Source organism: Scylla paramamosain, chromosome 22 (genome assembly GCF_035594125.1).
Source record: "Scylla paramamosain isolate STU-SP2022 chromosome 22, ASM3559412v1, whole genome shotgun sequence".
Taxonomy (NCBI): domain Eukaryota; kingdom Metazoa; phylum Arthropoda; class Malacostraca; order Decapoda; family Portunidae; genus Scylla; species Scylla paramamosain.
The window spans coordinates 13414721-13439929 of NC_087172.1; the positions used below are offsets into that span (position 1 = coordinate 13414721).

The 25209-nt window shown below is 40.3% G+C and overlaps 3 protein-coding genes across 14 annotated transcripts in view; 2 read left to right on the plus strand and 1 right to left on the minus strand.

The window, feature by feature from the left end:
- The window catches only part of LOC135111591 (phosphatidylinositol 3,4,5-trisphosphate 3-phosphatase TPTE2-like), a 28231-nt gene extending 20087 nt beyond the window's left edge, over positions 1-8144 (plus strand). For all 8 annotated transcript variants that reach the window (XM_064025054.1, XM_064025049.1, XM_064025051.1 and 5 more), the window contains 9 exons: positions 273-473; positions 656-772; positions 1162-1381; positions 1720-1862; positions 2054-2285; positions 2429-2632; positions 2761-2856; positions 2986-3059; positions 3548-8144. In XM_064025054.1, the coding sequence (XP_063881124.1) occupies positions 273-473; positions 656-772; positions 1162-1381; positions 1720-1862; positions 2054-2285; positions 2429-2632; positions 2761-2856; positions 2986-3059; positions 3548-3668 (1408 nt within the window). In that variant the 3' untranslated portion in view covers positions 3669-8144. The remainder of the gene's footprint in view (positions 1-272; positions 474-655; positions 773-1161; positions 1382-1719; positions 1863-2053; positions 2286-2428; positions 2633-2760; positions 2857-2985; positions 3060-3547) is intronic.
- Positions 8145-10855: 2711 nt separating this feature from the next.
- LOC135111592 (calnexin-like) lies at positions 10856-21645 on the minus strand. Of its 3 annotated transcripts, none has more exons than XM_064025058.1 (12): positions 21535-21645; positions 18939-19060; positions 17401-17563; positions 16531-16724; positions 16159-16329; positions 15784-15888; positions 15312-15571; positions 14817-15048; positions 14574-14714; positions 13054-13176; positions 12586-12837; positions 10856-12203 (listed from the first exon to the last, which is right to left on the minus strand). In XM_064025058.1, the coding sequence occupies exons 2-12, from the start codon at positions 19053-19055 to the stop codon at positions 12153-12155; spliced, it is 1809 nt and encodes a 602-aa protein (XP_063881128.1). In that variant the 5' UTR covers positions 19056-19060; positions 21535-21645; the 3' UTR covers positions 10856-12152. The 3 variants fall into 3 exon arrangements, with proteins under 3 accessions (XP_063881128.1, XP_063881129.1, XP_063881130.1); XM_064025059.1 differs by lacking the exon at positions 21535-21645 and adding an exon at positions 20676-20833; XM_064025060.1 differs by lacking the exons at positions 10856-12203; positions 12586-12837; positions 13054-13176; positions 21535-21645 and adding exons at positions 13245-13685; positions 20676-20859.
- LOC135111589 (uncharacterized) overlaps positions 21535-25209 on the plus strand; it is an 18011-nt gene continuing 14336 nt past the window's right edge. Inside the window, exons 1-2 of one of the 3 annotated variants that reach the window (XM_064025045.1) lie at positions 21535-21689; positions 24332-24438. In XM_064025045.1, the coding sequence (XP_063881115.1) occupies positions 21561-21689; positions 24332-24438 (236 nt within the window). In that variant the 5' untranslated portion in view covers positions 21535-21560. Of the gene's footprint in view, positions 21690-24330 lie in introns of those variants that run through there. The other 2 variants (XM_064025047.1, XM_064025046.1) reach the window with 2 other exon arrangements.

Below are 25209 nucleotides of genomic sequence, written 5' to 3' on the forward strand. Positions count from 1 at the left end.
TTTCCCTCTTCTATCCACTCTATAATAAGTTTTCCATCCAGAGTATGTCAAACTTCCATCAATTTTTCTGTTTCTTTCAAAATCTGCAGCATTTCTCATTGACTCACTTTTCCAGAAACCTTCACTCTTCAAAACACTGATGCGTTCTCCACCCTCAGCATATCAGACGTCCAGCAATTTTTCAGTTTCTTCCAAAATTTCCAGCACTCACCAATCATTACTTCTCTGGAAGCCTTCACTCTTCAATCCACTAATAGATCATCCGCCCTCAGCTACATGCAGTGGAGGACTCGTAGGTTTGTGGAGCACTTCATAGTGAGGCTGCTGACTGCCTTACTCATCCTGGTGGACATGGTGCTGCTCATTGTGGATCTGTTCAACTCCCCCACCTCAGATGACCCTCTTGAGTATTGCTCCCTTGCCTTCTCCACCTACTTCATGATTGAGGTCATCTTGAGGATCTTTGGCCTTGGGTGAGTTTCTGTAATGTCTGGTTCCCTTCATACAGGCCAAAGTACTACCATGTCTGGTACAACTGGCCTATTGGTCTGCTTGGTTAAATCTTATTTTTGCACATCCTCATCTCCTCTTCTTTTGCTTATTCTTTACTGCTATACTTCCAAATTGTAATGTCTGTTTCCCTTCATCCACGCAGGCCAAAGCACTTCTTCCGTGCCTGGTATAATGCCCTGGATTGCTTCCTGGTGGTCTTCACTTTCATCCTGTCTGTAGTGACGGTGTGTGTGGAGAACATGTCATCCAATCCTGTGGGGTAAGTGGTTGCTGACACTCATTATGGTTACTGGAGTCTTTGATTTAAGTCTTTGAAATAAGGTAAGTTTGTGAAATTTGGCTATCTCACTCTGGTGAATGGCAGACAGACAAATGACATACAGACAGGGGGAAGGTAGCAGTTCTTCCCGAAAATTAAGTTACTCTTGTAATTATGTGAGAATTTAGAAGAAGGATGTCATAACCCAAGAAACATCAAAGAGAAATGAAGCATGAAAAGAAGAAGGAAGAACATGAGACAAGAATGAAGAAGAAAGTTAGAGTTGCAAAAAAAGATTGTGCAACAGATGAAATGAAGCATTACTTGGGGGAAAGAATGACCATTATGTTTGTGATGATAATGATAACAATGGTGATGTATTATTCCAGACTCCTTGTTGCGCTGCGTCTGATCCGCTTGGTAAGAATCACCAGGATCCTTTGGGAGCGGCAGCACCTCCAGCGCGGTGCCCGGCAATTTGTGTCGCAGAACAAGAGACGCTACCAGCAGAATGGTTTTGACCTTGACCTCACCTATGTCACACCAAGAGTCATTGCCATGTCTTTTCCCTCTACCGGCAGGATGTCCATGTACAGGAATGACATCAAGGTGGGGGCTGACTGCACTATAGTGGTATACTATTTATTCTTACCCATTCTGTGTTGAATGGTGTTGGTTTTATTCTGCATTCAGTCTTCTTAGGATGTGCCTTTGATGACAGATGAACCAAGCTCTTGTATTAAAATAGATCTATATATCCCACTCGGGATGGCCCAGACAAAGCAGTGCACACTCACACACAACATTTACACTCCTAGCCCTGTCAGCCATGGTGGAAAGGGACAGTCTTGTGGAACACTTTACTACATCCCAGGAGCTTAGGCATAGAACAGCAGGCAACATGCATCCATAGCAAAGCCCAGCAATCATCCTAACATATCTTGCAGGATGTGGCACGCTTCATGGACACGCAGCATCCTGGCCACTACCGCCTGTACAACTTGTGCTCCGAGCGCCACTATGACGTGTCTCTCTTCCACAGCAGAGTGGAGCGCTACATGATTGATGACCACAATGTGCCTCCCGTGGTGTGAGTGTTCTTGTCGGCCGTGTCCCAAGCTTGTTTTTGATTAGCACAAACTAGTGGTGTAGTCACATGTGAGTTGTTTATGTATATACATATCTTAATATTTTTGGCATCCCTCTAATGAAGAAAACTACCCTTTCTTGTCTCTCCGTACCCTGTGTCTCACTTTGGCTTCTCTCCTTGTGTTTTCACAGAGACATGCTGAAGTTCAGCAGCAGTGTGCGAGACTGGATGAACCAGGATGAGAAGAATGTGATTGCCGTGCACTGCAAGGGAGGCAAAGGCCGCACTGGCACCATGATTTGTGTCTTCCTCATTGACCTCGGGAAATTCAAAGATGCCGAGCACTGCCTGGGCTTCTTTGGAGATAGACGCACAGATAAAAATGTTGCCTCCAAGTTCCAGGGTGTGGAAACTCCAAGCCAGGTAATCATGTGGCCATTGGATGCTGTTTTACCTTTGACAAGGGAAATCATTCATGTTAATGTTTATGATCAAAATAATCTTTGTGTGATGAGCAAGCAGGAACAAGACACTGGATGTGTGATGCTGCCATGTCTTTCTAACAGAGTCGCTATGTTGGCTACTATGAACAAGTGGTGCGGGCGGGTAGGGTGGTGCCTCCAGAGAAGCCCATGATAGTCACCCGGATCACATTGAGAGGCATGCACTCTGTCGGTGCGGGCGATGGCTCCGAGTTTTTCTTCACTCTGCAGAGCCGATGCCACTCCATTCCCTACCAGGCCAACCTTGGCACTCAGAAGAACTGCAAGGCAAGTAACAGTTTAGAATCAGTGACCTTTCCTATTTTCTAAATCATGTCACCATCATACATATGTTCCATTGCATTTGTATCAAAATATTTTGTGAAAATTCTCTATATTTTGTCACAATTCCACAGGTGATGGTTGAGAAGATCCATGGGTTGGTGCACATACAGCTGCTGAACACACCAGTGATCCGTGGCGACACTCGGATCATGTTCTTTACAGACAGTGTAAGTTATGACTCATGTATTCCTTTCCTGTGAGGCTTGTGCATATGTAGCAAGTGTAAGAGACTGAGGTGTGAGGGTGTAGGTTTCCTGTGAGTAGTTTGATGTTAATTCTATTCATATTTTCCACAGAGGAAGATTCCCAAAGGTTATGAGAAGAGTCCTTTCTTCTTTTGGTTCCACACTGGCTTCATTGTAGATGGAAAGTGAGTATACAAACCAAAGAATTTTTTATCTTTTGCTCTTGGGAAGCCACAAGATGAACTAGTATATAATTATGTATGAACTTAAAAATACATACATGCTATGAGATTGTTCTGTCTCTGGGTAACAAAGTATGGAGTGTTGTATAGTCTCTGAGACATGGAGGTGAAGAGGACAATTGTAATTCATAATGTGCCAGCATACTTAGACTCACTTCACAAACAACACTGTGTGAAAGACTTACTGAAGATAAGGATATCAGAGATGAATAACTAGTCTTCCTTCACTGTCTGTAGATGTTGCTGTATGCAGATAAGTAGACTCTTGAGTAACAATGAGTCCTCCCTCCAGACTCACATCACAAGCAACAGTATGAAATATTTACATACAACAACAGACACAAGAAATCATAACTAGCCTTTCTTCAGTATGATTAGATAATGGTGTAAGGAGATGCATAGATTCTAAGTAACAGAGAGTCCTCCTTCAGACTTGAACTGAGCCGCAGTGAGCTGGACAACCCTCATAAGAGCAAGACCTGGCATGTGTTCCAGGAGGACTTTGGGGTGACAGTGCAACTGGAGGAGGATGCCATGACTCGAACCTACTGAAGGAGGCAGTCTTCACCGGTGAGGCGACACCACTTGATAGATGGTGTTGACAAAACCCTTCAACTTCTTTTTAAAATATTACCTTTTTTTTATTTCTAAATTATTATAACAGTTTTTGTACAAAGCAGAGTAACATGATTCATGGTACTGTTATGATTAAGGAATGTACATATGTGTGCAGTCTTGCAGTATATGATTTGTCCGGTGTAACTGAATGACGTGTAAATTGCAAGTTGCAGATCAGATGGTGCATGTAGTGTTAGTGTACATACTTCATCTCAAGACACCACAGCTTGCCCTTATCACTGCCTCAGGTTTCAACAAACATCCATTTTCATTCACTACAGACCTTCACACTTCACACTTATACATGCACAATACTACTTATAATTACTAGTGAAGTGTTCACTGTCTACAGGCAAGGCAGTGGTCAGGCACAGCTTGTGACAGGAGAACTGTTTGAGAGGCTTTTTTGTTACAGCTGCTTACATCTTGGCAAACACTCATTGCCTCAACACACAGATGTAGACAACACTCAGTGGCTCAACACACAGATATATACAACACTCATTGCCTCATGATACACAGATAACACTCATTGCCTTAATATACATAACATTCATTGCTTCATTATATGCAGACAACACTCATTGCCTCACCATGCACAGATACAGTATTCTTCTGATTCTGCAGATGAAAATTAACCCTCTTCATCTTATTCTCACATTCCATCAGTTTCAGATCACTTAACACAAAATGATGTCACCACCTCAGATGATTGCAATGATTCTTAAACAGTGAAGTCATTATAAATTTTGCCTTTTCTTTTACTGGATGTTGTGATTCCTCTACAAACTGTTCAAACCATGTAGTCCTATCCTCCAGTCTGCTCAGTAAGATGTAATTAATTTTGTATATGTAATTTTAAGTGTTTTAGTCTAATCATTAACATTTTCCTTTTTTTTATCTTTATCCACCAGAAATTAACAATAAAAAGATAAAGAAAATGGAAGTATTGTGTGAAACTATTTTTACCAAAGACCTGTGTTTGTCATAACTTCCACCTAAAATTGTTATGAAAATGTGTCTCTAGTGAAATTATTGTGCAAATGTTACTCCGGGGAAACTGTTTTGAAAATGATGCCTGGGCAAAACTATTATAAGAATTTTACCTTGGTGAACACAGCACAGCATCCTGGACATTGCTGCTTCATCCAGTGGTGTTTGCTGTCATGATCTGCACCAGTTTGTCTCTCAGGAATATTGTTTTCTTTACATCAGCATATCAGTTGTGTACCAAATATTTATGGTATTACTTAGACATTTTTAAGCTTAAGGTATGAAATGCCATTATGGTTGTGAGTTGATATGCACAACTTCATCTTATAGTCATTGTTATTGTTATTTATCCCAGCATGTGGTCAGTTTTCAGTCATTGTGTTTTATTGTGTCAAACTGATTTTGGTAATTTTCTGTGCTTCACCCATAGTTATTTGGAAGTCATCCTCAACAAAGCAAGCCAGAATTTGTTAGATCCAGAATATTGTAGTCATCCTCAGCTCAGCAAGTCATTATGTTTGTTAGATCTAGAATATTGAAGGCTCAACAAGTCTGCATCATTATGTTTGTTAGATCCAGAATATTGAAGTCAGTCTGGCTCAGCAAGTCTGCATCATTATGTTTGTTAGATCCAGAATAGTGTGGCTTGGAATATGTTAAAGCAGAAGATATTCCTGGTCAAAATGCAGAAGGTACTACTATGTCACTTTCACACAAAACTGTTGTTAATTCAACAAGGAAGAAAATCTGTGACCACACTGTATGAGTACTTGTTGTTATTATTATGTGGTGTACATTGTGATATTTTTACTGTAAAATATGTATGTATTTATTGTGGAGGTACAGCTGATGAATTTAATTTTAAGAGTCTGGTAACAATTATTGAGGTTTACAAGACAATACAGTGAGAAAGAAGTTGAAGTCTTTACAATCTCTCAATATTACTCTCTTCTTCATTCTTTCATTATGTTATTCTGTTCTGTGTATTTATTATGGAGGTAAAGCAGATGAATTGAATTTTAAGAGAGTTATTGAGGTTTGGAAGACAATAGTGAGAAGGGAATTGAAGTCTTTTTAATCTTCTCTTGGTATTACACTCTTCTTTGTACTCAGAGTATATTCCACAAGTTTTTAATTCTATTCTATGTATTTATTGTGGAGATGCATCTGATTAACTTGACTTTATGAATCAGGAAGCAGTTAAGATCTGCAAGACAATAGTGAGAACAGAGCTGAAGTCTTTTTAATCTCTCTACATTATACAGTACTCCTCTTTGTACTTACACTATATTCCACAAGTTTTTAATACTGTGCTGCTTGTACATATCACACTCATGTATTCAGTTTCCTGTCTCCGCCCCATACATTTAGTTAAGACCAGAACTTGTGCCTTGTAATAATCTCAGTGCTACTTCATACACACACAAAAGAAAGAAAGAAATACAGGAGGCAAGACCAGTTTGCATTGTGTAGGCATCTCAAAGCTTCTTCACTGGAAATTGTGGAAAATATCTTTAGCCATTGCAAGAAAGAAAATGTTTGTAGCAAGTCTGTTTCAGGGTCATCTCTCAAATGTTGACCAGAAAACCGAGATCTGTGTGTTAATCTTTGAACCACTTTGTGTTTGTTACATTTACTGTAACACTTGTTGAAATGCTTACTTAGGTACTCTCAATACTGCTGATTACTGTGATGAAAGTGATGGTCAGGAAGATACTGGTGCAAAAAGAACAATTTCAAATGTATTTTTAATTGGAAAAAAGAATATGTATGTCAGATATAAAAACCCACTTGGAAAGATTACATTATGAATAAGAGGAAGGCTGGGTGAATGAAACACTTGCAAAGATTACTGCATGGCGGGTACAGCAGTGTCTTTACTCTATCGCGGTAAAGGGCAGGTGACTCAATGCTTGTGAAGATAAACAGTGATACACCTTAGTGCGAGGGCGTCAGAGCCGCCTCAGCTTACAAATGTTGAAAGGAGAGGCACCTGACCTCGTGTGCCATTACCATACAAGTGTGAAAGAAGGAACACGTGGGGAAAGCAGAATGACTCATGACCTGCAGTAGGTAGAAAATAGGGGGTGGGGGAGTGACTGTTTTGACTGTCCATATGATAAGAGTTTTGTTGTTGTTGAGAGCTTGAAATGATCTTCACATATACTGATACACGGCTATTATCACTTTCTTGTCTGCATGTTGGAAGCCACCATGTTCTTGCGTGGTTGTGGCTGTGGCATTATAGAGGAAGCTTCCTGCGTGTGAGAATCATGGGTGCTCTTCATGATATTGTATTTATAGGTGTTATCACATGAATAAAATAATTGTGTATTGAAGAAAAAAATATGGTAAATGTACTCACACACACACACACACACCCACCCACCCACCCACCCACCCACACACTTCCTGTGATATGCATTGTGTGTATGTGTGAAATCACTTCACGGAAAGACTCAGTGTGTGACTGCAATGAGTAATACTGCCTTGTGATATCCTCTATTTAAACATTGTATTTTCAGGGTAACATTTTGATGTTTTGCGACGATATTCCTTGATTAATAGGATAAGGGATATTGTATCTAAATACAAAGTCCATCTTACTGATATGAGTAGATGACAGTCTGTGCAGTAGTACAGTACCTTGAAAGAAGGAATAAAAATACAGAGATCTGCAGTATGGTATGATACAGTCTGTTGTTTGAAATATCAGACTTGAAATATTGTACATCATTATCATGGAGTTTATTTTCTGAAGAGAAACATTTCAATGTAAATTTAGCCAGCAAGGCTGCTGGAGATGTTCTGCCGCTCGCCTCTGTCTCCATCTTGCCACATATTGAGAACCACAGCTGTCACCACCACCTGAAGACGACAGCAGTCATTTCCTTCAGAATAGGGTGTGGGATCTATGGCCACTCCAGCCAGTCATGCTGGTCTCTCCTTGCATAGTCTCCAAAAATCGCACACTCCCCTGCTGTTAGTGCGAAGACAGGTGCCCAAGTGTACAGAAATTTGTAGTTGTTACCGAGGTGAAGCTGTGAAATTATATACCTGTTAATGAATAAGTGAAGTGTAAGTGATTCATGTAAAATTACAAACTTCACACAAACCAATTGTTTGTAACTTTGTAAATTGTTTAATGCGATGATCATTCTTAATTTATATAAGTGCCTAAAAATAATTCACGCTGTCAGATTTTTACATAGCCACGTGCGACAAGATCCGTCATGACTGATCACTGATGTATGTGTGTTAGGTACAGTAAGTGTGTACAATCCAATGTAGAGTGTTTGTGTGACAGGAGTGAATGATGAGGGCGTGACTCAGCATTACTGCACTTCATGGACATGTTTGCACCTCAGATGCTTATGCTGGAATGCAAAGTGAATAAAACTATTTTTGTGGTCCCAACTGTGACTTTTAAGTAAGAAATGATGGTTCCTTCCCTACACACACACACACACACACACACACACACACACAGAGAGAGAGAGAGAGAGAGAGAGAGAGATCTAACATTTCATCACATTTTCAATTAAAGAAAATTACTTAACAGACAAAATAAAACGAAATGAGTGCATAAGAAATAGTCCGCACTTTTCATGTCTAACTTTGAAGAATAACTTGCTTCTTCTTGCCTCTCAGAGACTTAATGAGAGTGCCATGGTTGTTCTAATGCTTCTTAGATAATTATGATCGTATGACTAATTTGTGGTCGTAAGACTTTGACTAACAGGTATATGGAGAGGAGGTGGGAGTACTAATTTCAGTGTCTGTAAATACAATATAACACAAAGAAATAATTAAAAACATAAGAACAATCTCCTATAAGAACATAAGAAAATAAGGGAAACTGCAAGAAGCCATCAAGTCTACACGTGCCAGTCCCTGCATGAAACACGCCTACTTATTTCCACCTGTCATCGCTATCCATAAATTTGTCTAATTTTTTAAAGTTCCCTGATGACTCAACTCTAACAACCTGATTACTGAGTTTATTCCATTTATTTATCAATATATTAAAGAACCGATGCCAATTCCTATGTTACTTTCTTCCCGAACATCTTGGCATTTCCTTTGTCACAAAGACTAGAGTTATAGACTGCGTGTAATACTTAAAATCAGAGACTAGAATTATGTACTGCGTACAATAGATAACTTTAGAGACTAGAGTTACGTATTGCGTGTAATAAATACGGTAGTGTAATTATTACTACACCACATAACTCACGATAATTTTTTTTGAGTAGGCCGCCGTCCTGCGTTCCGATGCCCCGACATCTCGATCCAGCGGTTCATGGGCTTCACACACCACACAGTGCCGGGTAGAGACTGCAGTAACCCTTCATTTTGTTCAGGCTCAGGAGGGAAAGGGCATACATACCGTATTTTAAAACCCATGATACGTACTACCCGGCCTGCTGCACGCCTCTGCCTCTTCACATCACGTCTCTCGGCATTGCAGGTACGTTTTCTAAGGTTGTTTTGTATCATGTTGATTTTAACAAATCCACATTGACGTGGCGGTAGTTGTTTCTCCATGTATAAACAAATCTATGGATGAGAATGATATGCGGAAGTAGGTAGGTACGTTTCATGCAAGGACTGCCATACGTAGGCCTGATGGCTTCTTGCAGCTTCCATTATTTTCGTATGTTTTTATGTAATGGTTCTTGACGCCTCCCTCCTCTCCACTTACGTTTTGTTCCTGTGTGGTAACTGTAGTGGTTGCGGTGCATTGTGGCCTTTGTGGTAATGGGTGATGCATGTAGGGAAGGGAGATAGTTGGTTAATGGGTGGTTTGTTACTGGTTTAAATAGGCAATTAATGGGTGGTATGTTATGATAATAGTTGGTTTATCACAAAACTATGAGTGAAACTACAACAGACGTGAGTATCAGACAGCAGAATGATGACTGACTTGAAGGGGGAAAAAGGGGGAAGGGGACCGCGAAAAAAAAGGGAATGCATTACTTGAAAATTACACATTTGCGAGCAAAAGAAGAGGGCATCCGTTCACCATGCGCATGTACCTGAAGGCGACATTCGACTCGGTGCACCTTGAGGCATTCTGATATTCGTGACTCCGTGGGATTCCAGCTAAGATTATCGGTAGGTTGACTGGCTTGTGTACTCTTGTATACCGAGCATTGTCACGAGTGTCGGGGTGGAGGGGGAGGGGACAGTCCATCTTATCCGTGAAGTGGCAGGGATATACCTTTGCCCAGCCACTTGATAATAATAGTTTGGACTGGGTACTAAACAAAGTCGCGGATCAAAATCATAGCGGGGAATCACAGATCTTGTCTTTGCTGATTATTCAACAATCCTATGCTATGTACTTTACATATACTGTATGGTGAACGAGACGGCGTGTTCGGGCCAAGTCTCGAACACCTCCTTCGGGACCTTGACTTAAGTGTGCATACACCCAGCCAGCCCTCCACTGCAGGACTGATTCTGCTAACGCAAAAAACCGAACAGTTACTGCACACACTCTCCTCCACTCCCCTTTTCATTCTACTGCTCTTTGTCATCCAAACTTAGGAACAGCAATTTCGCCTTGCTGGTTATGATTGAGGAAGTGGGAAGAACTGGTGTTAGAGGAGGGTGTTCAAGTTGGGCATATAGCGGGAAGGGAAAGGCTATGAATGGGGTGGATGAGCAGGATGGCGAGAGCGTGAGATGCAAGGAAGGAGAAATGTGTTTGAAGCAAGGAAGTGTTTGCATGTGAAAAGGAATGTATGGCAGCTATAAATGGAGACACTGCCTTGACGGCCTCAGTACAATGTTCTTTTTTCCTGGTTCCTTCAATGGCCATGTCTATCGCAATGGTGTAGCAGGGTAAGGTAGCTCTGTAGAGTAGACCGCTGTATTTTGCGACTGACTTGGGTAGTGCAGTGGTGACAATTAGTCTCCTTCATATAAGTCAAAATAAGGAAATGCGCATGTGCTGTAGACGTCTTGATGGAGTTTTTCACTTTGATGTTAGACATCAAAGATCCTTGTACATAAACTGTAACGACTAGGTAATGGAGAGATCTGGAAGATCCTAATCAGTGCAACATTGTTGTGTGCAATTTTCCTGCAACATTCAACAAGCAAAGATTTTAAAATGGTGATTCAGTGAAAATATTTATTGTAAAAGCTTCTGTACAACATACAGGCAGGAATAAATATTGGAGACAAACTGCATCATGGGAAGGGCAGTTGGGGTGTTACATCACATCAGCTGGGAACCATCAGCCACAAGACCAATACTCATATAATGTAGGTTTACTACCTGGTCAACAGTTCTCAGCTTGAGACAATAAATCATATACATCATATAACAATGGTGATGCACTGCACTCCACGTGAAAATAACAAGTACCAATGCCAAAAAATTAAGTAAATACTAACACCACTTGGTTCTTACAAGCTCAGTGTGTCCAGGGTTTGGAGCGGAGGACTGCAGCTGCCAATCATTGGCGAGCCAATTACAGTGACACCTGGATGACACACTACCAACCCTATATTACTTTAGAATTTAGAGATTTAACTTATTACATGACAATAGATGAGTGTCTACCCGCATGGTTGGTGAAGCATAGTGTACATACTTATGCTCTTGCACTTCCTTGCCAAGTGAAGGGAATGTAAAGCTAACAACTAAAATACAAGATCAGGCTACAGCCTCTTTACAAAGATCATAAAAGATTGGTCAAACTTACATAAACAACAGCATTTACAGACAAATCTAGTCGCCTAACACCGTCTTAAATAAGAAAGTAGTACTTATAATCTGTAGAGATGATATGCAAACATTACCAGATTCCAGCTACAAAAAAACTGGGTGAATATGAGAAACATAATTACATAGTGAACCAGGTAGTAGTAAACTAAAGCTGCTTTTGCTTTACAAATTTCTTCCCTTCAAATGTGTGTTATGCCTCAATGTTTCCTAATTCAACTATTCTGCCAATGAGGAACAAAGGAATGTTCTGAAGAGGAGAGGAAAGAAATGTCCAGCTATCACAGTACACACTTGCCCTGGAGTGGAGAGCTTGGCATGGTAAGCAGCAGTGTATACAGAAAAGGCATTTCATAAAATTTGATCCTCTAGTGACTAGGTGTGAATGATGCATGTGTTACAAGATCATTCTTCTCTGCATGTAAAATAACATCTTCCATAATCTTATAATACCACTGCATCTCAAGATGCAAAGAACTTCAACAAATGAGAACAGTCTGGTAGTCCCATTACCCCAAAATCATCTAATGAGGTATTTTGCATAAAACTGCTTATATACTGTACTATTTAGCATCATAAGGCCTCATATAAAAATCCAATCAAAATATTCATCCTTGCTAATCATCACACTCCAATCACCTCAGAATCTTGATTACCATGACAACAAAGTGACTTCCGTTGGTCTGTTACTCTCTTCGAGATTTACGAAGCCTTGGGGAGGTGCGTGGCTGACTCTCCTGAAACATGAATAAAAATTCAAAACATTATCACTGTTACATAGAGATTACACCATGCAGTGAATCATGTTTCCCTATTGAAATCTGAACAGTTTTTCAAAATGTACGATAAAAGCAACAATTTGAATGGTGTGTCTACAATTTGCAGGTCTTGGGTTACTAGAAGATGAAATGGAAGACCCAAGTGGATCAACAAATGCTGACAAACCATATACTATTCTGTTGCAGAATTCTAAGGTGAGATTAACATCTTTATTTTAGTTCAGTAGCCTACTGATGTTCCTCAGACACCTTACCTCCTTTACATAAAACCTCCCTTTCTTGCACCCACATTCCTGAAAAAAAATAAATAAATAAAAAAATAAATAAAATAATATCCTACCTCCTCTTTGTCACTCTTTGTGTCCTTGTCTTCCTCCTCTTTCTGCTCCTCTTCTTCCTCATCTTTGGCATCTTTAGCTGTGTCACTGTCTACATTCTCTGTTGACTCTTCACTTGCAGCAGCAGTACCTGCAGCATCATTCTCTGCAGACTCCTCCCCTGCCTTGCTTCCTGCTGCATCTTCCTCCTCTTCAGCATGGGGATCGTCTTCAGTTGGCTCATCAGTCTTTTTTCGCTTGGCATCCTTCGACTCCTGGCAAGAGTAGCACAACTTATGTAAGTGATGAGGCAGTGACGCATCTATATCAAAATAAGAATTCATCATCTTCAATGTCTCAGTAAATTGCAATCTCCATCAATAATTTCTGAGGAAGGAGACATTAATTTTTTTTTCAATAAACTGAAGCAAATAATTCTACTACACAATACTTCACTACAAATATCAGGATGTCTAGGAGGCCTTAATTACCTTTGTTTCAGCACAGCAGCAAGTAAAGATCAACACTACTGGGATGGCCACAAGCAGGACGTAGAGGCCATACAGCCAAGGGTTCTTATTAGAGTAATTGATGATACGCCGGAACACACCAACCTAAAATTTAAAGTGGCAGGATGGTAGACTACTCAGCATGAAGCGCAAGTACTTGCATCAACTGGTCACAACATAATACTGATGGAAAATTGATTCCATTGACATCAATGCTTTAAAATATGATCAAAAACCTGAAAATCAATACCATCAATACTAGCCATCTCAAAGCTCTCCAAAGCCTGGTAATACATTAAATATTCAGAGCTTTCAAAGTATTTATCAGCTCAGAGTGTCCAGCTCTACTCTACAAGACTAACAATACTACTCTCAATGTTTTAAGCTTTCAGTAAAGTTTACCACTCAATAATACTGCAACAGGATACACCAAGTATTTAAAGACTGTGTAAGGATACCCCAAACACTGCCTGTTCTCCACCATGTACCTTGTATGCCCACTTGCCAAGACAGTAAAGGAGTGTTGCAATTGGCACAATAATGTACAGCATGTAGAGGATCCACGCTACAGGTTTATGATTGGAGATCTTCTTGATCTTCCCCCACAGTGTTGGCTAAGGGGAGTGCTGCACTTTTTAATAGTGTGCTGTCACACTGCTACACTTTGGCATGTTACAAATGCTTCATGTGATCAAAATGTCACCACACTACAAGATCCCATAAGTACATAACCAAATTTACTCATAAGGAAAGCTAAAACCTAAAACCTGAGTAATTTTTAAAGAACTACACAAGAATAGAAATACTGATTAGTCAAAGAGTACAAGTTTTCAAGGCCAGCTGATAATATATTCAGGTATTTAACATATTAAAGTGCAGTGACCAAACTGGAAATGTGCAGGAAGTCTTGCATAACTTAAATCTACCCATTATGCTGACCTCTTCCTCTTCATCGTCAGGTTGGCGCATCCACCATATTAGGTAAATCAAGAAGAAAAATGCTGGAGAAATACATGTCATGGCATAGGATGGCCAAAACCAAGGGGTGGAGTTCATCCATTTACCCCAAGTCCGGAAGGTGTATCCCCACTGCCCATGTGAGATCACAGTGAGTCATCAACACGAAAACAACTATTAAACATAGCAGTAATGTTGACCAACATTTGACGTAAGGATCTTTATCAATATCTAACATACTAACATACTAGCTGCTGAGATAAGCACATTCCATCCTTCTCTAAGAATATCAAAATGTCTAGTACCACAAAGCACCTTTCCAAAAAACAGCTTTAGCTAACTCCAGACTCTGAAATGCAACCAAACTAGAGAGAAAGAGAAAAGGAATTGGTCTGAGATGGCTGCACCTGCTATGCAGCAGACTTCCAGTATTCATATGTGAATGTCTTGTAACAGCATAATTTTTAATATATTTACTTATAATCACTTATGTGTAATTTCAACCATTTCTAATGAACCTTGAGTTTTTTGTTATTTCAGCTTACCTGTCCCTTCTCTAACTTCATTATCTTAAGGTCGTAAGTTTCTGCAGCCAGCTGATTGGCATCAGCCATGTTGTCAGTCACAAGAAGGTTATCAAAGAGGATGTTGTCTGACATGGACCACAGCTCAAGACCAACAGCAGCCTGCAAAATGAAGATGAAATGAGAATCTTCATCACAGAATACCTACACAAGCTACAGTCATCAGCAAGCAGTCATTAACCAGCAATAAGTTGACTCCCTTACAATAGGCCTCATCTTGAATGGTTCCAGGTCCTCAAAGTAATCAGGGTTAGGGATGGTGCGTGGCTTCCACTTCCCACGGTAGTTGGGGTTGTCAATCATTGGTGGCCTCCATTTGCCCTTGTAGCTTGGGTTGTCAATCATGGGTGCCTTCCACTCCCCACACCCAGGAGCCTCAGCACACTTGGGATTGTTGATCAAGGCTGCCTCCCACTCACCATCCATTTCATCATCCCTGAGAAAGGAAGAATAGACCCAATGAGAAGAACTTAAGCCATGCTTCAGGGTAGATGGGAATTTTCACAAAAGGTTGAAAGTCAATTAAAATAAATAGAAGTTTTAGAAGTTTAAGACTTTTCAAAGATTCTTCAGTATGTATCATCACTCTTGACACTGAATGACGAGTGTACACTCAAGTTAATGAAATGTGGGCTACCCTAACCTGCCAAATCATAAAATAACACCATATATGATAAACTCCTGATGAGTGATACATACCAGTCTTCAGGTTTCTCAGATGTTGGGTCTGGCACCATCTCAGGTTCATTATCCAGCCAGCCCTTGGGTTTCACTGCATCAGGATCTGGGATCTGCATGGGGGCATCCTCATCCCAGTCCTCGGGCTTTGTGGCCTCAGGGTCAGGTATTTTCTCCCTCTCATCCCAGTCCTTGGGCATGAAGTCCTCTGGGTCATCAATTTCTTTAGGTGGGTTGACTGGTGGTGAGAAGTCCTCCAGCAGACTACCTGTGTTGACCACCTACAAATAAATAAGGAAAAAATATATCTTTAGATAACAAAAGATGCCTATGTGTTGCTTGCCCTGGTCACTGCCTTTGTGAGACTTGAATAAGTCAGAATATAAAGTAAAATGAAATCCCTACATTTTTAAACAAGTTAACTAATCCCAAGTCAGCAGCATGACAACACAACAGATTCCTACATGGCAGAACATTATCATGACAGACGCACCTCCTGGTCCAGGGAGATGTCATAGGTGTTGTCTGGCCGCACCACCAGGGTGAACAGGTGTGGTTTCTTGTCCTTGAATGGCTCCTCAATTCTCTCACGTGGGTTCTGAAAAATGTCCAGCATTAAATTTTGGATGCAATAAAAATACTGTATAACAGTCAATATGAAATGTAAAGCTATCATACACCAATATAAGGCAACAACAGCAAAATAACTTTAATGATTTGTCAGATACTAAGTGAAGAAAAGCTTTAATTGCTAATCATTACTTTTGCTAAACTATTGTGTAAACTGAAGAAATGAGATACACAAATTACAACAATTCAATATTCCACAATCTGAAAACTGTAAAACACATCACTGAAAGTTGCATACAGTTGCCTTTGCGTGCTTCTCTTCAATCTCGCCATTGAGAGGATTAACATGTCTAAAGATGAAGTGTAGTTTGTAGTCATTGCCACACTTGTCAGGCCCAAACATGATGGTGTATGGGGTTTTGTCATTGAAGTTCTTCAAGTCCACCCCTCCGTCTTGGTCAGTCAGGAGCTGCAAGGAAAGCAAGTCAATTATTTCCCAGACTATTTGGAGTGGTAATGCAATAAATATTAAGAAAATTATGCATGATGATTCCTAAGATGTGTGGAAATTCTTCCTAAGTAAGGAGAGAACATAAGTAAATGGTTGACAGCTGCTAACATTTCAAATACATATTGACATAAAATACTAGAGCAGATGCAATAACCTCACCTTGATGTAAGCCCCTCCACACTCCTGGCCATTCTGCAGATTGACTTCATATTGTACTACCAGAGGTTTGTCTACAAAACTGAATGTTTTCTTCAGGGGGACTGAGATAGCAGCATGCTTGGCTTTTGACTTCAACACCAGTCCACGGTCACCAGTGAGCGGCATTTTTTCTGCTCCCTCAAGTTCCCAAACACCTGTGGAATAAGCCATTTTCTACAAGACCATGACTAAAATGTTATACAGGTAGTATGTGTTGCATGAGATTTGACAATTATCTATTAAAGTAACATAGGGAAAAGTTATGATAGCATTATGTGTGATGACAGCAAAGATGTTGAAATATGAAACTTTAACTGATATACTGTTACCAGATTGAATTTGGTGAAAGACAATATAACTGAAGACTGAGTAATGACTGCTTTACCTAAACTGAATATGGCAGTCACAGGAATTAACAAGTTGAGAATAAGACAATGTATGGAAATACTTAACTAAGACTACTTACTAACAATCACAAAGGTAACGTGAAGTACACATGCTCTTACAAGAAGAGAATTTCATAAACTATAAACTTTTAATGTGTGATAATCAAGAAAATGTTAACAGAAAAGATATATTGTGACTGACTATTTTTAAAGAAAGCTTATATGTATGCAGACAAACATGCTTTATTTATGGGGTTTGGTGAAAGATTAGAAGCTAGAGTAAGGTTCTTTTATAGAGATATCAATGAGAGGAGAGCAAAGGAGAGCTAGGCATATCAAAATAAGAGGGAGGGGGCAGGGTGCAGCATGGCTGTTGTAACAACATGCTCAGATGATGAAAAGTAAAGACAAGTGGAGTGTGTGTGCAAATGATAATTTTAATTACCATTGTACTTGGCGATATCATCATCCACTCCTTCCTTCTTGGCCTGAGATCGAATCCACCTCTTCTCAAAAGCTACTGAATCATCAAAGGTCTCCATGAGATGAGCATTTTCAATCTGCTTTGGTGTGGTATAAACTACATCCTCTACTTCTTCTCCTTTCTCCTGAAAAAATAAAAAAATAAAAAAATTAATATATATATATATATATATATATATATATATATATATATATATATATATATATATATATATATATATATATATATATATAGTTCTGGTAGAGGAGCTATGAAAGTGAAGAAGAGCTATGAAAGTGAAACAAGTGAAAAGCTGCCCAGTGAAAAGGGGCCATCATTAATGCTAGTGGGGGAAGGTGCCATGATGAGGCATACACCAGCATAGTGTTTAGTTGATGCTGCCTCAGAATAAGGACAAGAGAGCAATAAATTTCTACAACTGACGCAAAAAAGTGCACTAGACAGGATCTTTAGATTAAGATGAGTGTGATGCTGCTGAGACTACAACTGCAAACTTTTAATTCAATACAAGCATTACAGTTCCTCTCCTTTACAGAATGTGATATCAAAACTAAACCTTTATAACCATTTTCTCTTATACAGAAAATAAATAAATAACCTGAACGGAGCAAGACAAAAAATGAAATGAAATAAAATAAAATAAATAAAGGGAGAGAGGCAAGTATTACTTTTGATTTCAAGTGAAAGCCAGGTGCCATAAAGAAAGGATGAGGTCCAATCACAATTATGACAGCCCAGCAAGTGACATGACTTCCTTTGTTTAGTGCCAAGGGAGGATGACAGACACACCACACTGCCACCACTCCAGCAGGCTTTCAGAAAATGCCGGCAGAAAGTGGGTCCATATTAAGTCAAGTAATGCTCCCCTCCAGCACAGGGAAGCCTGACAACACCCACACAAATAATCTCCCACCAATTTCTCTGTATTACAAAAGCTTCCCCTGCATATTACAATAAAAAAACATAACTAAAGTGTATGGTATCTTTTCTTTATATGCAAAAAGAGTGTTCAGTTGTGCACTAATTACAATTATTTTTGTTTTAATCTCCATACTACAAATATGATAAATACCAAGGATATTTGCATAACACTGTACATTCTTTCTGCAGCATTCTGTATTAGCACTTGGTAACTTACACTTCAATAACATTATGAGTAATTCACTTTAACTTTGACAAAAATAAAGTTCTGCCACTCAATTGTGGTTAGTTATCAGTCACCAAGGCTTAAACATCATGGCAAGGGTGTCTGACATGGTACCAATCAAACCAAGATGATTAAGACCATGTAATGTTATGATGGTCTTGACTTTCCTGTCACTACAACATGAATACAAAATTTGACATTAAACAGAGAGAGAGAGAGAGAGAGAGAGAGAGAGAGAGAGAGAGAGAGAGAGAGAGAGAGAGAGAGAGAGAGAGAGAGAGAGAGAGAGAGAGAGAGACCACCAACCACCACTTCTAAACTTTGGCCTTACAATTTTTCCCACACAACTTACAACAACTTCCTCTGTCACTGTCACTTCTTCCTCATCGTCTGAAGCACTTGTTCCACCAACCAACAGGAGCCCCACCAGGAGTGTAAGGAAGGTCCTCTGCCACGTCCACGCCATCATGAAGCCTGCGGAACACCAAGTTTTCAGTATAACCTCAGAGTTGAGTTATCAAAGTACACCTAGATGTGTTTCCACCAAACCAGCATCTAGTGAGCCTTGAAAGTTCCTCCCAGTTACTGCCCTGTTATGCTGGAACATTAGGAAAATTTAATGCAATGACTGTGAAGAAAGCTTCAGATCATTCTGTAGTATTAGAAATCTTTACAAACAAAAAGTACATAGTAGTCGTATTAGCAGCAGTACATCAGACACATCCTCAAGGCAATACATTTAGATGCCATACTTAATCTATGGTGTAGCAAATAAAACTAATTCACATAAGAGTAATATTAGATGCTGAAAAGTCAGCAAATGTGGCCCTTAGTACAGTAACGCAAGAATTATGAAGCATGTGGGTACAAGAGCAGGTACAAGTGATGTATTGTGGCATAGAACACCAACACCTTCTCTCCCTCACCTATCTCTGCCTCTCACTCCAAACTAAAAGATCTCAGGAACTTTACAATGCAATTACTAAGTAGTCGGCTAAAGGCAGATGCAGCATAAGACTGAGAAAGCTGAGAAGTAACAAAACTCAGAGTCAAGGGCCAAGGAGAAGTTGAAGATGACATTTCAAAGTGTGGACAGCCTGCCAAATACTGCTTCTGGCACCATCAGTGTCATGTCAATGGTGGTAGTGACTGAAGTACTAAGATAATTCTCATGGTTATCTGTTCAGTTTAACATGCAGGAAACTCAGAATGATGAGACCTAAACAATGATGAAAGGGAGTACTACGTTTAGCCTCACCCTTAGGTACACCATTAATACTTAAATACTTATGTTAATAGTGCCCCCTGAACTTAAGTATTGAGTAAATTCTTAAATCCGTCAATTCAGTTTCACGTGCAGGGCTCAGAATAATGGGACATAAACAATGATGAAAGTAAGCATTCTGTTCAGCCCCACCCTTCGGTACACCAATAATACATTACTTCTATTATTAGTGTCCCCATGGCCGCCTTACCAAGAGGACTCCACTTACAAACAGTATACAGAACGCTAACCATTACTTTCCACGCATCACATCACACAGTTAATTACTCAAGTGCTCTGCCTCGTGGACCACCTCGGGGACCACAACTATTGATACCATCACTTCTACTATTATTGATGCGTTCCCGAAGCCACGGAGCCACGAGGCGGAAAAATTATGCTACTCATCCTACACATGTACTATTTTATATCATTATACCTCCCAGTCTGTTGAAGCTGTACAAAACATCTTGGGAAATTGTTAAAAGTACTCAATCTTTTATTAGTATTACAAGCGGAGAGGAAGAGGGTGCAACAATGTCGGGCCACGTAACACTACCGCCGCTTCCACGCCCCCCTCGCCGCCACGACGCCCATCACCCAGTCAGTTAAAGCTGTACAGAAGAACACCGTGGGAAACACAATTACAAGTTTAATCTATTAGTATTACACGGGAAAGGAAAAGAATACAACAACGCCGGGCCAGAAAACACCCGTTCCCACGCCCCTCTCGTCCACATCCCACAACCCCACGCCCACTCTACACCCACAGGCCCGTCTCACAACCCCATGCTCACGCCCTTACGCCCATAGAACCTCACTCACGCCCGGCACGCTGAGTTAGTGTTGTCCAGGGCAGGCCGCCGTGTATCCTCCCGCCTCGGATGCCAAAACACAACTGATGCTTCTAGACTTCCTTGCGCGTGGTCGTTCCTGGTTGGTCGCCACTGGCCTAGGAGAGATGTAACACGGCTCTTGATTGGCTAAAAGATTGGTAAGTCTCTTCCGCCGTGATGATTGGCTAGCAGACGACAACCGGTGTGCCTCAGTCCGCCTCGTCTTCTTTCACTGGGATTTACATAGAAAACTTTTAAACTTTATGAAGAACTAATCTCTCTCTCTCTCTCTCTCTCTCTCTCTCTCTCTCTCTCTCTCTCTCTCTCTCTCTCTCTCTCTCTCTCTCTCTCAGCGTTATTATGATTTCAGGAATAGATAGATTAAACCAATGAAAGGCGACGACGCTGCTTGTGCGAGAGAGAAAAACGATATAAATGTGAATTTGGTAAAATCGCCAGAGATCAGATAATTATGGGGAGAATCAAGACAGAGAAAAGAGGGAAGGATGAAAAGCAAGAATAGATTATTAAAAAATAACTAGATATTATTACATGGAGAGCTACCTGACGAGTGTGCGGAGACTGAGGAAAACCCTGCAGGAGGAGAAGGAGGCGGTGGTCGGAAGAAGAGGATTAGAGAGAAGTGTGGTCAATGAACTAAAATGTTTGATCGTAAATATTCATGTGTGTGTGTGTGTGTGTGTGTGTGTGTGTGTGTGTGTGTGAGAGAGAGATAGCATACACAGATAGTTTAATCACCCATGCAATAACATGACTACAAAGTTTTCTGTTTTTATTAAAGGCTAACTACACTAAAAGATGTATTTTCACTATCTTATTGTATTCACTTGAGATGGTGGGCTTGTGACCGACGATGTGCTTGATGGTGACGAGGAGAGACGCTGCACCACGCCATTCCCTCCAATGGTGTACTGCGGCAGGCCCAAGACACTGCAGGACTAGACTGGCAGGACGTACTCCCTCTCTCTGGCCATCTGTTATTGTGAGATACTATCCTTTATTGGTCACTGCAGTGTTAGCCTCTTGTCTTTTTTAAGAAACTAACTGAACAATGAGTCTTTCCAGATTTATTTATTTTTATTTATTTATTTATTTATTATTTATCATTTATTTATTTATTTATTCATTTACTTACTTATTTATCTACTAATTTATTTACTATTATTTTTATCTATTTATTTTATTTATTTATTTATTTATTTATTTATTTATTTATTTATTCTTTTTTTTTTTTTTTTTTTTTTTACGAAGCCGAGATGGATGGATGCAGTCGTGACAACTTGGGGAGTTTTCTCCCTGCAAGTTTTCTGCCGAAAGAGTGTAGGGACGACATGACTTAGTAACGAGATGCGAAACAAGATACTTCATCGGAGAAACAAGACTTAAGGTGCATACACACTGCGCTGATGTTTCGTGTTAGCACGCCATATGACGTGTTAACACGTGTTAGCAAAAAATCTGGAACAGGCGTTCTCATAATGAAGTTCACACTGGTCTGATATGTCGCGTAACACGTCAGCTGACGTGTTACGCGACATAACATGCATCAACACGCATCAGATCAAATTCAAAACTCCCAGATATTCGTCAGAAGGAAATCTGCGTCAGATAGGTGTAGGCGCATATTATTGTATAGTGTTTTGATATTATTCAATAGTGTTTCGAAGTTATTCTATAGTATTTCGATATTATTTTATAGTGTTTCGATATTATTCTATGTTATGTGTTTCTATATTATTCAACAGGTACTATTCTATGGTGACAAAGTGTTTTCGTTATGGAGGAACAGTTAATAGAATATGTAAGAGGATACGATCACTTATTTAATCCACGAAACTCGCCCAAACTATCCCTTTCGGCGTTTATCACATTTGTTTGAGTTTTTTCTCCAGAAGTAGCAAGTGCTATAGCTATTGCTACTAACTGCTCCTCTTCTTCATCTAGTTCATTTAACATATTTTCATTCATTTTCAATTTTTACAACACAAAATTGGAGGATAAGAAAGAAAGAACGTGCTCACTCCACAAAAAATCAAATCTTTCTGACGTAACATGCATCAGACAAATAAAAACGTCGTTGTGTTATATGATGCAATCTGTTGCTGTGTGTTGACACGTCACATGGCGTGTTAACACGAAACATCAGCGCAGTGTGTATGCACCTTTAGCGTCAAGCCGTGGATGAACTAAGACCAGAAGACTTTGGGGACAAGAAAATGTTGCTTTCCAGCGGCAGGACTGGTGGTCATCCCTACTGCTGGCCAGTGGCAGTTACCTTGGTCGATGCTGCTGTTTTATTCCTAGACACCTCATCTTCAGAGTAGTTTAGATTTCCTGCCACCCTACCGTCATTTTAAACAGGGTGGAATCAAAACTTTTTCGTCTTATCAACTCCTCTCCTCTAACTGATTGTCTTCAGCCTTTTTCTCATCGCCACAATGTTGTATCTCTTGCTATCTTCTACCGCTGTTTTCATGCTAACCTCTCTTCTGATCTTGCAAACTGCATGCCTCCCGTCCTCCCGCGGCCACGCTTCAGAAGACTTTCTGTCCGCCTCTCTATATTGCAAGAGTTAACCAGTACTCTCAGTCAATCATACCTTTCTCTAGTAAACTCTGGAACTCCCTGCATGTTCCTGTATTTCCTCCTTCCTATGACTTGAACTCTTTCAAGAGGGAAGTTTCAAGACACTTATCCTTCAATTTTCGATGCTTCTCTTGACATCTCTTTTAAGACTGGCACCTCAGTGGGATCATTTTCCTCTTTTTGTTTTCTTGGCCAATGATCCTTACATAGAAAAAAAAAAGTATATTACCTGGAAATTCACGATCCTGGATTAGATTGTTGGAAGAGGAAAGTATGGGGAGAGGCTTGGCTTGGCTTATTACGATGGAATAGGTAGGCAGATATGTGTAAGGAAGAAATGCAGAGTGGTAATGAACTCTGTAACATTCATTCATCCCAATGTGAACGGTGTGGACTTGTGAACTGCAGCACTGAGGGTGAGACTCGTAAGACTAATTATAGCGGATCACGAGTTGAATGGCAGGAAAAGTAATGTTGACGTGTATTTGATAATGTGATCCCCTAGTGGCCTGACGCTGACAAACACCCGCGATAGTGGTAGGAGGGTGAGAGATGATGGTGGTCGTGGGCAAAGATAATCGTGTCTCTTTACATTCCTTGGTGTAGGTGGTGAGGGCAGGGGGGAGATGCAGGGGATAAGGTGGATTTACTAAGGTGTGGTATATTGACTTGTTATCGAGTGGTTGATATAAAAGTTACGCCACGGGCGCACTGAAGTCGTCACCGCACCCGTGATAGCGGAGACATGTTCGCTGCCCTGCTGCTCCTAGCTGCTGTTTTCAGCGCCCCCGTTTTATATGTGAATATTACAAGTGTGCGCAGGGAGTGCCAAGGGTGTGTGGAGAGTTCGTCACTTCCCCTGTCTACGTTTCACCAAAGCCATCCCAAAAAATGTGCAAATATATTTATTTTTATTGGAGTGATTTTATTACTTTATTTTCTTTCATTACAAAAGTTGTGAAAATACTATTCTGACATAAAATCGATTATAAAAATGAGATTATTGTTTACACTCCATCACTGATTCTCCTTCCGTAGCTCCAGGTGGATCATTTTTACCTCCATGGACTACAGTGGCATCTCAAGCTGCAGCAGCCGTCAAAACACCGCACACACCGAAGCCAGCGAGGAAGTGACTGGAACATGTAAGTGCCTGCGGCTTTATTCTTGTTTAGTAAGCATGTCTAGCGCTGGAGAGTGGAGGGAAGAAGAGCGAGAGGTCGGCAAAGGATTAAATTCATAGACAGCCTGCTGGAGGACATGGGAAGAAGACTCAACATGGCAGAAGTTATGAGGATGGCCAACAGGTGGAGGTCCATGGTCGCCGATCATGACTGGCGCCACGATGAGGGGTAAGTCTGCTCTGCTGGTGAACTAATAAACGTCACATCCTGTCAGAAAAGTTGAGAACTGATGATGTGGTTTTGTTTTGTTTTGTTGCGGTGATAACAATAATGAACAAACACTTGATAGAAAAGCAAATAATAAAAACATGGCCTTATCGCATTGCTCTCATCACCACGACCATTTTCTAAGGACACAGAGGCAATTAGCCGGGTTCTCAAGCGAGCTTCTCCTGTTAATAACGTAAAAATCTTGTTCATCTGTCACTAGAACCATGAAAACTCTTAAAAAACCCGTGTAACTTCAACTAGAGCTTTTTCATAGTCGGGGTGCGTTGAAAAAGTTTTCAGGATACTTATACGATTCAGCGGTGAGGGAGAAACGTAAGTAGAGAGGGAGGGAGCGCATGTGTGCTTATGCTAATCGACCAAGACCTCGACTGTACGTTTAACTTGATCACCAACACGGAATCTTAAACATGAAACAGATAAGTAAATCACATTTTAGAGAGAAAGAGACAGACGGACGTATTTTTTACAGTCAGTCCATCGTATCACTAATTTTAATTCAAT

Coding starts and splice junctions, on each gene's coding strand:
- LOC135111592 (XM_064025058.1), bottom strand. CDS start 19,055: ATGATGGCGTGGACGTGGCAGAGGACCTTCCTTACACTCCTGGTGGGG. Junction 15,889..16,158: donor AGAAGCACGCAAAGGCAACT/GTATGCAACTTT, acceptor GACATTTTTCAG/AACCCACGTGAGAGAATTGA. Junction 13,177..14,573: donor TGAAGTTAGAGAAGGGACAG/GTAAGCTGAAAT, acceptor TTTAAATTTTAG/GTTGGTGTGTTCCGGCGTAT.